A 17,550-nucleotide genomic window follows, 5' to 3' on the forward strand; every position below is an offset into this window, starting at 1 on the left:
AGGCTGGGCGCGCGCGTCGGTGATTTGCTCGCGCCAGTGTAGGTTGCGCCTGCGATCAGAGTTGTAGGTGTCACTGCCTCCCAAGCAGTACCGCTTGCTCCTGGACGAGGTGCGGCTGGGCTAGGTGCTCGAGACATCGTCGTGAGTGCAAGGATGAGGAATTCTCATACGTTTGGACCTTTACCTCCATTTGTGAGAGTTTCAACATTTCCGTCGACGAAGCCTCGATAGCGTTTCGCTTGGAAAATTTTAAGTGCTCCCATTTCCCTCAGTGAAAACAAATTCCTACAAGCGTGATGACCCATGGTGAAATTGAGTGAAAATCACAACGTTTTTACAAGTGCTGTTGTTATCATCTGTCTAAATCTCTGATTGAATTATAACTTCAGCGAAGATGAATTTCAAACTCTTTTGGTGTATTGTCATCGTCGTCTTCTCCCTTGGGAAGGAGGGTAATGTATCTGTTTACTCCTTTCTTTCATAGTGCATATTAATATTTATGAGCTAAGCTTTGGAATGTAGTATCACATACGAACAGATCTTATTACTATATGTGTACTTATATATTGTGTTTAAGTTTCGATGTGTGGTAATTGGTAATTTTGGCATTGACAAACAACGAATACCATTTATCGAGACTTGGAAATGTTGGCATTAACTATGAGTGCGCTCATTTATTACCTGAGGCCTAATTGGAAGTAAAACTGAGGCGAACCGAGTTAAAGAAATATGATAAACCTAAAGGGACAAAAACAGAGCTTTGTTAACGTAATTTATTTTAAGTTACGAGGAATACTGACCGTCGTGATACAATAATTTTGTCACCATAATTTAATATGGGTCCATCTGTGAGTAATATTCACTCTACAGTCCAATGCACCGTTTATAAAGCCTTTAGTTATAATCTATTTTCACTCAAATAAATACTTAGAATCTCTACCAAATATTAAAAGAGATCTGGCGTAACAATTGAACCTCCTCTCACTTCAGAAAGCAATACATATTGTTTTTCGTAGCAAATAATTCACTTACATTAGTATACCGCACTCATTAAGTAATTGTAATTCAGCTTTAATAGCCGAGGCTCATTTTGTGTGTGACACCAATGTATAGCATTTAGAATGAAAAGTTGATTAAAAAATTTTCATAATTGAAAAATTTCCACATTTCCACCCGATAGATTCATTTAAGTTGAAAGATAGTTGAGTTTTCGCATGTGCCAAAAATAGACTAGCTGTCATACTCTGTGTGCCCCTGGAACGTTATGCCATAAGTTGGGCACCCCTGTCGTACGGGTACATAGAAGGAATATTTTTTGTCGACTGCCGGTCATGCTTCTCGGGATGGGAAGTAAGGAATGACGGTGTGTCAGGAGTTTACGTCATATATATAATATACGGTATTCCAAAACCGTGATATAAGGAGAGCTTTCGCAGCATGCCTCATTTGTTTTGATATCCCTTCTCCGTATCATTCGGACAAATATATTTACAGCTTTTATGTCCGATGAATTGCATTGAATTAATTTCGTAATATGTATAAAATGTTCCTGGGAAATTTTAACCTATAAAAGCTTAAATTAATACTTAAAGCTATTAAAATACTAATTTTCATAAATAGTCATATATGATTTCTTAAGAACTATTTACAAGTTCAAATTTTTCGTATCTTTAAGATATGAAATTTGTTAATTGTACATCCAGGAGAAAACAAAGTATTTTAGGGTGCACCGCTGCAAAGTTTTAGAGTTATGGCAGTTTAGCTGTAGTAAAGTTCTGTTCATCAAGCGATGACAGCGCGTGGAAATTCTCCTGCAATAATATTTGAAAATTTCCTGCGATTTTGGGTATTGATTAGATTTAATTTTATTGTCCTTCTTCGGAAATGAATAGATCAAGACAACTTTCAAATATGCCCCAGTCTTAGTTATGCTAAGTATTCAGAGCGAAAAAATGAGCGGAGGAATGTGTTGCATGTCAGGATATTGCAGTTCAACCCATTTTAATGCGATATTTTTTCGTTCATTTCAGTCGGAAGTCTCGTAAAAGTTGGCATTTTATTATTTTTTGTATTAAAACCAATGAGTAATTATGCGCGACAAAAGCGTGTTATTGATATTTCAAAACTGAATTACCTATTAAGAGAAGTATTTTTTCATAATTTTCGCAAATACGAGTACACAAGAATGCCGTCGAGACTGTGCTATCAGGGATAAATTGCTGCCCCGTGCCTTGCGACATCCATCGAAGCTCGAGAATTGTCGGTTTTTGGCATTCAAAGGAACAATGGACGACGAAAGTATCAAAAGCTCAAGTTTCAAACCGAAAAGATGACTAAAAACCTTTGTGTTCGATGTAACCTTATGGAATTTACATAACATAATCAAATTATTGACTTTGTAATTCCACACACGTTGTTTAGAACACGACCCAGGTTGCGTTGCGTTGAAAGTCATCATCAGAGGTTTTTCATTTAAATTGGTGGAAATATTAATATTGAAGTCAAAATATGGAACATTTGTGACAATTTCACATATCCTTTTACGGTCAGGCTATTATTCCCTCCAGTAAGATCCTAATTAAATGTGTAAAGTTCATCCCAGGGAGGAAATTGTACAGCATGGTAGCTCTGTTATAAAATTTTGATAATTCTAGCCATCATATTTGCATTTTTTTTATTTTCATTTGGAAAATATCATCACCTTTTCGGTGTGGAACTTGAGCATTTGATGCTTTCATCGTCAATTGTTCCTTTAAATGCCAAAAACCGACAATTCTCGAACTTCAATGAATCTCACAAGCTACGTGAGAGCAATTTATCTCTGTTGGCATAGTCTCAACGGCAAACTTGTATATATTTATATTTGTATATATTTGCGAATTATCGCATGTACACTGAGCTTCAATTGGAATGTAAGTTCCAATCATAAGTCATTAGTATATTTAGGTTAAGTAGAGAGATGAAAGATGATTAAACAGTTTAAATATAATAAAATTGTCATTCATTTCGAATATCTTTATATGTATGAATACTCTATTCTATTTTATGAGGATTGAAATAGCAATTTAAAAAATAATTGTTCATTCATAAAACTATCAGCTTTTTTGCCCAAGCGAAGGACCGATGCCGTAAATATATTTTGCGAATCAGATAAGTGAATGTGAGGTAAATATTATATTGCAATGGAATGTTCTTTTATCTTTCTTATCTTGTAAAGCAACTAATAGAAAGAGCCAGGAAAATACGGGTTTGTTTTGAGATAAGCTGGCATCGCTAGGTCATCGTTTGAGGTGTTGTTTCTGCAGCGAAACTTAACCAGGAGATATTTTGGCAAGATATTTTCAATGCTCAAAATTTATTTTGAAATTTTAGCAACTGAGAATGTGGCACGGAGAAGTGTAGTGAATGAAATCTTTTGGAAATACTTCTCCATTAAAGTAATTTTTAACTCGTGTAATTCATGTAGCATCTTAATGATTAGACTTCTTTCCGAAAATTTGTGGCATGTTATTTGTGTGAATTATTCCCTTTAAATCATATTCATAGCATGCATCATTATTTTATTCGTAGCTATTTTTCCTAGCTGACCTTGAAATGAAGAACACGTTAACTGATTGGCGCTAATACTATTCAACGATAAAAGATTTACGAGTATATGTTTAAATGCCGGAATTGTTGAGGAAAATTTGTTTACCTCAATGAGTACGAGAGTTTTGCATGTATGTGAAATATATTTATCATTAGTGAAGTATCATTAATAGCTACTTCGAGTCATGTGACAGAATTATTATATTATGAAAATGATTAAATGTAGCGTACTGAAAAATGTTAGTTAAGTGTGAGAGAGTCTTAGGATGCGTATAATAACTAAAGGGAACCCACAACATTGACTTGTATTCCGTACACCTATTACTAGTAACTATGAAATAATAGGTAGCACTGAATTTCGATTCCGTATTTCTTTAGATTAATCAATTTACAACTCCAATCTTTTCTCTATTATGATACACATAAAACATAATCTCCGTCGAGTTTTGGCCTCTGATTTCCTGCACAAAAAAGGCCATCTAATGGAATTGTTTAAGGAGTGAATTATGTCCTCTTTTTGTATTGATCAACCCTATTCCGTTATCCCATCATCATTATCATTGTTTGTTATCTCGCATTTATCCCATTCGTTCTTGGGTGAATGAGCTACCGTTGCTGGACTCTCATGTTAAATTTTAAAATTCAAATGCCATTTGTATACATGTATTTTCTGTTCAGAACGATCAGACGTGAATTCTTTAAAGACATTTTAAGCTTGTGCTTATGTTAAATGAAAAGCTTCATCATCATCACTAGTGGTTATCAATTCTAGGATCGGCTTGAGGCTGCTCATCATTCAATTCTTCACCCGCCTAATCTCTTCATGCCTACATATTTCTTTATTATGGCACCTGTCATCACTTGTTTTATGCATTTAATTTGAGGACTTTCTCTTAGTTCTTCATATTCACTGATCCCTCGCCAGCTTCTTCATCAGGCGATAAGTGCCTGTAATTTGCACGATAAGGTTATCTCTTCTTCTTTCCGAATTTTCAATTAACTTCTCCCTTATCCTTTTCTTTGTGGAACCTCTTCCTTAGATACCCAATCTATCTTCCATCCGATCGTCATCATTCTCCTGCAGCACCAGAATGGAATGTCTCGTGATTGCATAAAATCCATCCCACGGAATATTCAGTGTCGCCTCTTCCTTTTGTAATGAGACGGGAACGTTTCATATCCAGAAGCGCAGAAAATAAACGGACGGTTTTCTCTCTGCACCTATCCGCCACGCCTGTCGTGCTGGCTTGAGCTCGGAAGTACTCGAGGCGCACGTCGTCGAACGGCGTCAAAACGAGGTCCTTCTTTCACCTGTCGTTCACGGGAGTCGCTCAATGAAACTTTCGAAGCGAGGACGGGTGGCTAGGGCCGGGAGGCAAGTCCATGGGATTGGTCCCTTAGAGGGAGAGAGAGTTCTCGCCTCCCACTTGCAGGCCTACTTCCGACGCCACCCTCCCTTTTTCCTCTCCGCCCCTCCCGTGGCAACCCTCTCTCCCGAGGCTGCTCTTCATTTGACGCCGCCGCGACGGGTCAGTGGGTTTGAGGGCCGGCTCGTACGGACGGAAGCGAGGAATGATTCCCTCAGTGAGCCAGCCCAAAGGCAGCAAAGGGAACAACTGGGTCATGCGACTTATGCATTTGTTATTCTTCGCGCCTGTCCGCGTAGGAAATGTTTTGAGCTCGTAAATACTCGCCCAGTGGGGACATTTGCGGTGAAAATAGTACATATATCTCTGGAATTTCCTGCTCCGCCTTCGTGGCGCTTCAAAGCTTCTCTTTCTTCCTCCGAGGGGCGAAAATGATCCAGAGAATCGTCGTTTAAAAAGAATGGTTACGAGAGTTCCTGGCTGTCCTTGAAGGATCCGAATGACTTAGAAGTAGGATCCTTCGGCATCGACAGTGCAAGGACGTCGATGAAAGATGTTGTCCAAAGTGGCCGTGTGGCGGATGAAAGATTTAAACATACATGTATATGGTAAATAGAGGATGATGTCATTGTGTTTTTGATGAGGGGTGACTATGTCTGTCCTTAAGATTGGTAGAGATGACGTGATGTATTTGTGAAGACGTAATGTGAATTAATCACCTTTGAAGTTGGCGTCTTCCGGGTACCAAACATCTGGGTTTTCAGACTCTCTAGAATTTAAAATTAGTCAACAGTAGTTCATACTTGTTTAATTTACCATGAAAAAGAATTAGAAAATATGCATCCTCTGTAAATGTGAACACGTGTGTGCTACACACATACTCTTCTGATCGAAAACCTACGAACGGAAATCAACCCAATGAGTAAAAGTCATAAATCCACATCCCTTGTCTGCCCAACCCACCTCTCTGTTTCTGCCAAACCTCCCATAAATTTTCGCAACACACTCATTTCATGTATTAAAATCTGCATGGCCTCCACTTCACCCCGCTTGCACTCTTCCTCTGCATTGCTCACCCTAAAACCGTCCTAGGCGTCAATTTTACCCCATTTTTCTCTCCACAGTTTCTTTTTCCAAATTATCTCAAAGGCCACTTGCGGTTCGAAAAATTTGATGTGCCGCCTCTCTTGTTATTTTTGCCCTTCTTTTTACATAGGCAAATACACTAAATCTCCCGCATTCGGAAGTTGTCCTATTTCTGAATGCATTCCTTCCCATAATCAATCCTTCGATAACTGCTTCACAATAGCAATAATTGAAGTACACCCTGAAAAAGCAGGCAGTAATGAGGTGAGAATCCAGGAATTGGCGCATATGCGGCTGCAAAGGTCTTGAATCGCCCGGTCTAAACCAAGCACATTATAACTAAACCAAAGTTATCAACCCGAAGGTCGGTTTGATAGTTGACGGTAGACCTGTACTAATCCTAACGACGTGTGAAAGTCACACATCAGGGTAGGGTAGCCAGTTCCTTTCCCTGGGGCGCCTATGGCTTCTTAGGAAGATTTGGTACCCAAAAAAATCACACAGCTTGAATGGAGATGAGGGTAGCCAGAGGCATCCCCTGGAATGAGACTTGGGACCTCCGGTCTGTAGTCAAACGCACTACCCACTTGACTACCACGTCCTCCTCACATAATATAAGCTACCATTTCCCACTCCCCCTTATCACTACCCTGATTCCCCTACTGCTTTCTCCCTGTAACCCTCTCCGTTTTAAACAGACTGCCTCTCACCCCGAAAATGTCGTTCTTCATTCGATAAAAGTTTCCCTGACCGCCGGAACATATCTTTGTGGCAATTGTTAGTTTATTTATTTATAAATTCGTTCACATATGTTTCCTATTTTAATTTCCCTTAACCAATACTGAACCCTTTGTTGGAGGAAGCCATCATCATAGGGATTTAACCTTTGTAGAGATAGATTTTGAGCAATTCATGAAAACTGTGTAACTCTTGCATTGTAGTCTCTTTCATCTCCTGACACCTGGGGAGTCGCTGGTTGACTGCACAAATTAGGATGAAACATGATTTTTTGATAAAATTCTTTCTGATTGAAGATTTTAACTTTCGTTATTAACTTGGTGTAAATTGATCTCAGAGAAGCATTTTAGTTTTATTCGCTTTGTGCCGTTATATGGATAGTGGTAGATGGAAGTGAGATTTTTCTGAAATAAAATTCCACTTTATTTTCAAAATCATTTTAAAATCAGACAGTGTCCCGGCACGACTACCTGTTTATCTCTCTCGTGTCCACGGGACTCTCGCCTCCACCCACGAACAGTTAGCCCTTTAGGGCTTTCATAGTCTCCTAACTTTTCCGCTTAGTTTCCTTTCTTCACTGCAACAATTCTCCAAGAAATCCAAAGCCTACATACTGTATCCTACGGATTTCATGGTTATTCCAAAGTCGATGTAATGGATAGCGCCGTGAAACGGTTTACCAGTTTATCCGTTGAATGCGTTTGACTTCATTGTATAGAAAGTTCCCGAGTAGCTCTTAAGTTGAGATTGTATGATTACATGAATTCCTAGTGTTTTGAAATGGTGGCGTATTCTTGTCTGAAACGATTCCACACCTGAGTAATTTGAATTTTTATGATTTCTGGACGATTGATGAGCTGAGAAGCGATCTCGTGTTCCAATATTTATAAGCTTAGTCTTGATTATTCATATTCACGGATAGTGGATAGTTATCATTTTATGTGTTGCGCAATAAATAAGCGCATTAATATCTATATCACAGAAGTTATAACAAGATTAGATGCAATAAAGGAAATGCGGGAAATTGTTTTCGGGAGGTCATAGGGCATAGTGTAGGTCGGACTAGTAATGCAGTTCTACGTCCCAGTAATATGTTTTAAGTTATAAATGTTTACATTTATAACTTACGTTGAAACGTATAAGACATTGAACGAAGAAATTTCTGCTGCCATAGTAAATTGAAAACAGAGTATCGACGTAAGAGTCTATTTTAGTTTCCGACCATTCTGCTCCTCACAGAAAGTTAATCCTCGAGGTTGGTTTCTCGCTCAAGGTCCCTTGAGCTTTCGCATTTCAAGAGGTGGTGACAAACCTACTATTCCGACTCATAATTGTATTATTATTTATTGAAATCTACAGGCTAAAGTAGATTCTGAAAGGACGCGGAAGCTAACCGCTGTTAAATTTTTATGGCTCCCCTAACCCTTCAATAAGCACTGTAGCACCCTGTATTACAATCAATACATATTCGGGTGAACATTGGTCGGGTGTGTATTCACTCCCTGCCACGCTAGATTTTTTTATGTTACATAGATATGCTCACCAATGAGACATTTCATTTTTTAGTCATTTTTCCCCAGGACCGTTCTTTTAATCTCGTTTTTTGTTATTTCAGTATAATTCAGCCGAAAATTTTGTTTCTGTGTCGAGATGTAGCACGGTGTGCAGGAATACAATCAATGGGATGAATAACTGATCGTAGCACTTTTCCAGGTTTTCGGTTATTCATTATGTTCGATTTTCACCACATCACGCTTGAAGCTGCTCAATACAATCAATGGATTTTAGGAATGTATTGCTGGAAAATGTTTAACCACAAAGTTTCAAAGGAGCGAGTTTTATTTGGTGTCGGGGGCGTGTGTGAGTAAAAGATTCCATTGTAATTGAAGTGCTAATTGATATGCCACGCTTCAAACACAACAGAAAAGGGTATTGAAACGAGCATATCTTATGATCCTTGGACTATCTAAAGCTAGAAGGTATAATTGAAGATTTTTCACCATTGCTAAGCACTGAGGAGTCCCGTGGTCCATGAAGCTGCTGAAAGCATCTGGTCGTTGCACAAACTACGTACAGGTATATCCCGCTGTCCCTATAAGTTAAATGGACATTTTCCTACTTGCTATATCAAGTGATGTTGTTCCGCTAATATAGTGGAGGTCACTTCTGTACCTAATGTGATTATAGTATTACAGCATCTCTTTTCGAGATCTGAATCGTGGCATCGAAGATTGTCAAGAAGTCCACAATCCTCAACGCTAAGCTGCCCGGCTACTCAGTTTGGATTCTCACAAAATGCGCCCATGATCATTGGATTGAGACTTGATAGACTCAGGAATCGAATTCATAGTAATGAGATTTTTATACAATTGTAAATGGCATCATGGTTTATATCATATTTGTGTGTTGGTTATTTCTTCTTAAAGGATATTTAAGAAAAGTTAAAGTGATGTTGTACCTCCTCTAATTTTTTATTTGGATTTTTTAAGTTTAAAACGTACTTGCTTCCTCCTTGTGGATACGCTGCTAAAGAATGTGTGAAATGTATTGAAAGTAGATCTTCGAACATCATCTTCACATTGAATGGTTGCTTTTAGATACTTTTCACTCTTTGGTTCTCGAGATATTTATCATAACTCTGTTAATGTAACTCTCTTTAGCTTTAAATGCCACATCGGCAAAAAAGTGTGCAATGACTCTTGTTAGGATTTAATTTACACTTAAAGTCTAATTGTCTCTTTATTGAGCTTTAGGATGAATTCTCAGCCATTTGATGGTGGCTTAACTTTCATCATTTTTAATTACTTCCAGATTTATTTTGGAAGCATTGTTTTCCACTTTGCCCGCTACATGCATTTGCTAAAGCGCGGATTTAGCCGAAGGTTCATCTTGATATTGTACTCAGTGTCAGTTGAAAACTATTCGGGCCCAAGAACCTCAATCTCTCTGCTTTTCGATATTCAGTTAACCTCTGTACCAACTGATTAGTGTCATCAGCAATACATATTCTAATGTTGGGTGGAAAACATCATTTCCTTAAAAGGAGGTCAAACCAAATCCTTCTCTTGTTAAATTGCACTTTCAAAATTAGGCTGCGCGCTGAAAGTGTAGGGTGAGAGAGTAATATTCGGATAAATTAGAAGGTAAGCAGAATGTGAGTTATCCTCTAGCAATTTAAATAAGAATTCGGACTGGTGGAAATGTTATGGATTTGAATTTGATGTGAACTAATTCACACTTATCATATTTTGGCGAAAAAGAAATGGAATACACGATACACCTATGCCTATGAGTGCCTCATGCGCTTAAAAATCACTCTTACATCGAACATTCGTCAGGGAGCCCGAATTAGAATGGGAATGGATGTCCAATTCGAAATTTTCGGATAAAATTACTTCACTACGACTGATAGCTTATATCAAATTAAACTCTAAAGTATTCAACGGAGCGAAGGAAAAGGAGAAGAGCTAATTAGTATTATTTATTACGCATTAAGTAATCGCAGTAGAACTTTGAGACCTATTGGAGAACTTCTGGTGAGGAGTTAGGTTAAGATCAAACAATAACTGATTTATTTATCAAATTATTTAATTAAGCTTACTTAAAATAACTAGGATTAGAGCTTATGCAGTCAATAAGAGAACCACCTGGCCTGACTTTGAGAAAGATACAGGATGTTTAAATTTACGTAAATCCCGTACTCTATCGGTGGATTATAAAATGCATGAAATAAGAGACTGAACTGATATAAAACTCATTTCTCCCAGCACTTTGAGTATTCATGAACATCGCAAAAATAATAATGATACCGAAATTTAATGTTACTTCGACCTTGTTTTCATTTATATTTCCTTAAAAAGCAATTCTTAAAATAAATTTGTTACTCAATTTTCTAATAAAGCGTGGTGCCCTAAGATTCCGCACAACAGGTGGATGTGACATGGCTGTCAGTGTTATTATGTAGATGTACATCATTATTGCCCCGCAAAAGGTAGGTGTATAGGTCAGCTTACTGGAGTGCCACAGAATTTCCTCTTTTCGAATAGCATTGGAAATATACCGTATCATGTAGGTTTGTACGAAATCCAGTAATCCAATGTATTTAGCACAAGCACATCAAGAAATAACCTACATGAAGTTCCCTTATGCTCTTGTCATATACTTCCAGGATATTCGAACAGTTGATCACACTTTCGTTTTTGATGTCACCAAATTGGATTGTCATCGTCGGTATCATCGTGATTTCAACATAAAAGAAGCGGCGCAACTGGAAATAAAGTAGAATGCCCAATTCATTATTCCAGTGTTGAGGCGAGATGGGCCAACCTCAGAATTGTCGCAAGGTGAACGGGCCGCGAGTCTCCTCGTTGGCACCTTCTCATGATTCCTACGTCTTTTTTCTCCCGTCATGCAAATGAACCGAGAAATGCTCTGTTCACAGCCTTTATCGTCGTCAGCGGCGGAAAAGGAGGCACTTAAAGACCCTAGCGCTTTTATGTACGAGGTTCCACGCAACTAACTGAAAACAAAGTTTCCCATTACTGTTTAACTTTAGATTTCTCATTATCTCAGGATCGAGCATCCTGCGGAAGCGGAAAATGGGCTCGTAAATTTAATTTTATTTATAATACCGTAAGAGCGTTTTTTCAGCATTCTTGAAAATGTGAGCTCTCATTCCATTCACTTCAGCTGGGTTCAGTCTCTTAAGCAACATACTTTTAGGTGCCTAAATGATAGGCGCCTAATGAAAAGGCAGCTGAGGTCGAACACCCTACGCATCAGTACCACCATCTATGTAGCTAAGAATAAACAGATGATGTCCGCATTTAAATATTTTGATATTTGAGATAACTAGTATAAACATTTGTGCGTAGTTGCAAAAGCACGTAATGGTCTTTGCATAGTTGTGTTCACTTTACAATTCATTCGGCAGTCTTTCATGAAAGTTTTCCATCTCTTTCTTTAAATTAGGCGATTTTTGGTGCCAGTTTCGTATTCATTTTCTCTTTTTTGGCCATATTTAACTATAAATCAACCGTTTTTTATATTTTGCTTAATTACTGGGTCAGTTAGTGTTACATTTCAATAAATTCAAACTTTTTATCTTATTGTTAGGTGTTTTTCTCCAGAGTAATTTTTCGATAATTAATCCTCGTCGGTAAAACTTGGAATTATGGGGTTGAACTCTGGCGTATCTAGGATACATTTCTTGTGTTACTAAATCTGGGGACCAAAATAGGTCCTTAAATTTGCGCCCTCTCGCTGCCGAATAAGTTTGGACACCTTTCAAAATTGCGTTCATCCTAAATCGAGCGATTTAGGCGCCTAAGTGACGAGTCTGGACACAGCTTTCCTGTTCGGAGCTCCTTCACCCTGCGCCAAGCTACCCAGCTGCTGTTCATCCGTGGGTGGGCTGAAAGCGTTAAGGGGTCCGCGAAATCCAGCTTCCCTGATGTCGAAGTCGGTGGCCCTCCTAATAGCAGGAAGGAATTACTGTCATCATAGGGCCACCGCCATATGCTTCCCACTCTCCCAAGATCTTTGGCCTCCCCTGCATTTGCAGCTGCGTAGGTAGGAGGGTCAACGTCCTTTCAATGTCGCCGTGTTTTGAATTTGAGGCGTAATTTCATTTTCAGGGCGGAGTCCATGACTTGGCTGCCATCCAATGTCCCAAGAACAACTTCCTATGCCAGTAGCAATCGTCACCGTGTTTGCCAAAAATGGTAGTCATAGAACGATCGCGGAATTAATTAAGCCCTGAAAAACCTCGCAAATGTCATGGAAGCCAGGTTGGAGACGTATAAGAACCTTGCTGTCGATAAGTCAATTGATATGAATATTAATAATTATGTTAAGTTTTTTACATGGATTGATCGTGTATTGTTATTGCAATATTATACGCTCGATCGACCTGAAACTGAGTCTTACTGAAATATACGTACGACATAAGTTCACCGGTCGGGTCGCCTTTTACCTGTAGTTTTGCCGATAGCCTTAGCTAGCTCGTAGCAATTTAGTATGACAACCCACGGATCGCGTTCATGAATTCCTCCTCCCGACTTGACATGGGACTTAACTGTGAAGCGCTTTGGTGACTAGAGACTCGACTTGAATTAGAAGGTGGCATTGAATATAACAACGGTAATATAATCTGATATTCTCTGAAATTATTAATGAAACAGATGTTTATATATTATATAACAGATGTCTTCTATTTTACTATTCTTTTTGTCTCGGTTGTATTCTTAACATTGGTGGGTCATATCAGAGTCTATTTTTTTTCATAACTACGTATCTACGTATTAATATTACGTAACTGATATTTTATAAGATGTTCTCTTCATACTTACCACAAAAAAATCTATTAGAAATGTAATTGTTCAGATTTATGTATAGATCCTCCTAGTGGTGTTTGAAATGTGCACATTGTATTTGGAGGAGACAAGAGAAACCGCCTGCATTTCCCCAGAAAATCCTTGTGCTTGGGATGCCCAAAGTCATTCTCCTATTTTGAAGCCGACGCCCTCAGGTGAAGACCCTAAAGCTCTCCCTGATAGGTTACCATACCGTCAGTCAATTTGGTTGCCACCAAATTCCTGCTTTTCCATTGAGATTCTTTGCCTTCCAAGATTTCTATCCGCGCAGTCAATTCTTTCTTCATCCCAAGCGTTCACTGCTTCTTCCCATAATACGTACTATTTACATTATTTTTTATATTCTTCAAATATGACGGCACTATAGTTGCTATCGGTGTTTTAGGTGCACTAGCTGCTGTGCTAATTTCTAGCATTAAACGTTTTTAAAGCCAATGCGATAAATAGAGACGCAACACTCATCTCCTTAAAGAGATATGCGCCCACGGCCATCATATTAGCTACCTAACTTTGGATACTCACCATGTTAAATGGTCCGGAATTTCTGAAAGGTTTTCCCAGCAAATAAACGCAGCAGTGTTCCTCTCACGTTATTCACCATCATCCTGTTATTTTAGGCAGTTAAATAGCCGTAGATTGTGAGATAAGAGAATATATACCCTCCGTTTTTTTCACTTGTAAGTATTCTCTATTCAATAGCTGTTCCCACGCTTATCTGAAGATTTAACTGATAGTTTTTTTTTGGTATTCTAATTATTTCCTGCTTCATCTGTGATTTTGTTTTTCGCGAAATGAAATTTAGCTTCAATGACTCGTGGTATTAATTTTTGTATCTTTTTAGCCAATTGTTAGTTTGGCGGCCCGTATCATTATAATGTAGTTTAAAATACCAGGAACTTCAAGAAATGGCACGTTATATATTTACGCCGATGTTTCTTGAAACGGAAGGTAGTGATACTTTTTGTTTTGGGAAAAAAAGACGGACTCTCCTAGTAGATAACCTATACACGTACGTGCGACGTTTCTTCCCTGCAGATTCGATCTATGGCCATAATATAGTCGGACGATAATCACCTCGTAATCATTTACCATGTATATATATGCTAGTACGAAATATTCTCTTTTATGTGTACAGTTATTGCCACTATTCGTAGAGTAGTAGTAGTATTTAGGGGAGCGACCGACAGCTGAGGTCATTTGCGCCATAAGGGATGGACAGGAAAGGATGAAGGGTGGAGAGAAACCCGGCGTCGGCATTAGCCTACTCTTTACGAAAGGCGCCAAGGGGTCCGCAGTTTAACGTCCCATCCGATGGACGGCGTACTCACTCAAAGTGCCCTCCACAAAGCACCTCAAGTAGGGATCGAGATACCTCTGAAAAATATTCAACACCGCCGGGTTTTGAACCCGGGCCCTCTGGGTGCTATTCGTGGAATGCTGCCTGATTAGTTAAGAGTAAGTTGCATGTGTATTTGTGAAGAAAGGGTATATACGTGTGTTAATATGTTAGAATTCCATTATCTCCAGGGCCATTCTCATTCATAAGATGTGTTTGACGCAGCCCTCCACAAAACTCTCTCATCCGCGTACCTTCTTATGTCTAGAAAGCGTGCAATTATGTTATTAATTGTGATGTACATGGTAGCATCATTGACTCAGAATTAGTTATATGTTATCATTATTAATATGTTATATTATAGTAGAATATATGAACATTTTCATGAAGTTTTCCTGTTTCTTTGATTATCATAAAATTAGCTGTGGAAACAATGTATGCACGCGCATTATATCATCATTAACCCTAGACTGATTTGAAGCTGGTCTTCAGTCGTACATACTTCTTCACGTGCACATATTTGTCCTCATTTCTTTGTCTCTTCATGTACACATACAAGTATTTCTTCTCATTGCAGTTTCAGTCTTGTTTCACGTACTGAATCCGAGATGTTTCTATGAATTTCTTCTCGTTCACTTGTACCTCGGCATTTGTTTTCATCAGGCTCTCGTGAATCAAAATTAATGTGTTAAGGTTATCCCTTCTTGTTTTCTCATGTAAACATACTTACACCATTCAAGAAATTTTAATGCTCTGTGTGGGTTGGTGGAATGAGTAGGTGTTAGTGTTAATCGAGAGGCACGGTCATCCAAATCTCAAGCAAGTACATCTAAGTTAACTTCTAAGGCTCGAGAGAAATTTTTAAATCCCTGCTTTGACCACAAGTTTTCGTCACCGGAGCAAAATCGCTGCACATAATAATGCATCGAGCGTGTTTTCAACCAGTGCAGCGGTTTGTCCGATCAAGCTGTTTCTCTTCTCCCACTCCTTTTTAGTATCCCCTCCTGTATTACGTAATTTTTCTCCAGAGGAACCCACAAAAGAGACTATTGTAAGACACCCCCTGGCTCCCCGTCCGACTTAGGGGCGGGAATTCTACCTTCACCACTCTGACCGCATCCCTTCTCCTTTTTGCGGTGTAAAACTAATGCCTCTTCCTTCCCGGCAGACGGCGGCATTTCTCTCTCTCCCCCCGTCTTCTCTCCCCCTCTCTCTTCCTCTCACTCTATTTAGAATTCCATCATCAGATGTGGGAGGAGGGAGAGGAAGGGTGGCGATACGGCAGGGGGAAGTGGATTGAAAGAGAGAGAGAGAGGCGAGGAAACCTTGACCTAACGGTATCTTCGAGACAAGCTTAAGGGGTGGGAAGGAGAAGGATGGGGTTGCGGAGGATGGTAGGGGAGGTGTACCGCCGAAGGCGTCGGGAGTCGTATAGGGGAGGGGCAGCTCTCGGACCTTGTCGGGAAGAAATCAAGCCGAAATGCGTGCGGAAGAGGTTAGGAATTTTGAGCCCCGTGAGCGGGCCCAGATCGGTGGTTGCCAGTGCCCCGTGTCCGCCCCGGATCGGTTCGCGCACAGCGAATGCGTCGTTTTTCTCCATTGCGCCGGGAACCCACGGTGTTGTTATTCAGGTCCTTCAACTTCGCGTGCGTACTCTTGAGTGTGGGTGCCGCGTCGGTTAGGAAGCGCGTGAATGGTTCGAGATTACCGAGCAGAGGGGAAGTCAAATTATTAGGGCAGAGTTGCGATTGAAGTTTTCTCGTATTTACCTGCAGATTTCTTCCCATGTTCGTATTTTTTACGAACGGTGGGTAACACATACCTCCAGATCTCTCTTTTACTCCAATTTTAAGTATTTACTCCAATTTTCGACAGGGTTACTTCCTTATAAGAAATTTGTTAGGCTTGCGGCTCGAAAAATCAGAATTTCTTTGAGGGTCGAATTCGAAATACGTTTCTCGAAGGCTGCATTATTTTAGGAATGAGCTTTTTTATGTTATATTGCGAAAGTGATGTAAAGAACAATGATATGGTATCTAATAGTCGTGCATTCGTTCAAAATACTATGCACATTAGCTTTTCAGCAATTAAATTATTTTTAATATACGTGTGAATTTGAGAGTTAGCAATGATAAATGCTGGTATGAGCGTGTAACTTTAGTTCTGTTATCGCGCGTTTTTTTCGATACTTAGTCAATTAATTGTCATTCACTGTACTGCCTTACCCATCCCAACGTGTGAAGTTAAATACTATTTTGTTGCAATTAAAAATTGGAATCACAAGATGGCGTTTTGAGCAATGTGCATAGTATATTTCCTGGAACTACGCCAAGGCTAGAATCTGCAGGAAGTAAAAAGTTCTACTCCCGATCGTTATACGATTTCCTTGTTTCTCTGTTTGTAAACAAGGAAGTTCAAGAAACTATATTTCCCCGGTACGAACTTACGTTGATGGACCGGCTTTAATGCAAAATCAAAATACCACCTGCTCGATTCGGGTTATTACTGCACTTTTTTGCCCCAAAATCTTTACAATGGTAAACATTTTTGTAATTTTCTCACATGTAGTTTGGGTAAAATTTGAAATATTCCCCTGGCTACTTAATTGGGAAATTATAGTAGAAATTATACAGCGTCTTCTTTTTACACAATGAAAGTTCAGGGCATCCCTATGGAGATAACGTGGCGGGATATCATGTGAATATTGACAACCAGGAGCCATTCATAGTTGCATAATCATATGTGAAATAATATTAATTGTAATATGTGAATGCGTTTTCTGGTATAAGCCGTCTGAGGTAAAGTATTCGTTAATATAGAGTTGATTTCTATCTTAACTAGATAAAGCGATTCCCATATACCTTTTTCCATCACCGGTAGCCTACCAATCATATTTTTAGTATGGAATGTTGAATTATATTTCAACATATATTATGTAAATGTAAATATAATTTTTAATTTTTATAGCGTCACAATTACATCCTATGACTTATTATTCTTGCCATAATACTCTGGAAATGAGCGTTCATACAATACTCTTCTTTTATCAATTTCAAGGGAA

At 39.0% G+C, this 17,550-nt stretch overlaps 1 protein-coding gene across 1 annotated transcript in view; it reads left to right on the top strand.

The window, feature by feature from the left end:
* The first annotated feature begins 62 nt into the window (after window positions 1-62).
* Window positions 63-17,550, top strand: part of Cad96Ca (tyrosine kinase receptor Cad96Ca) — an 85,942-nt gene continuing 68,454 nt past the window's right edge. Inside the window, exon 1 of the mRNA XM_071584249.1 lies at window positions 63-452. Within this exon, the coding sequence (XP_071440350.1) occupies window positions 395-452 (58 nt within the window). The 5' untranslated portion in view covers window positions 63-394. The remainder of the gene's footprint in view (window positions 453-17,550) is intronic.

This window comes from Hetaerina americana, unplaced genomic scaffold (genome assembly GCF_022747635.1).
Source record: "Hetaerina americana unplaced genomic scaffold, ioHetAmer1.1.p SCAF_17, whole genome shotgun sequence".
NCBI lineage: Eukaryota > Metazoa > Arthropoda > Insecta > Odonata > Calopterygidae > Hetaerina > Hetaerina americana.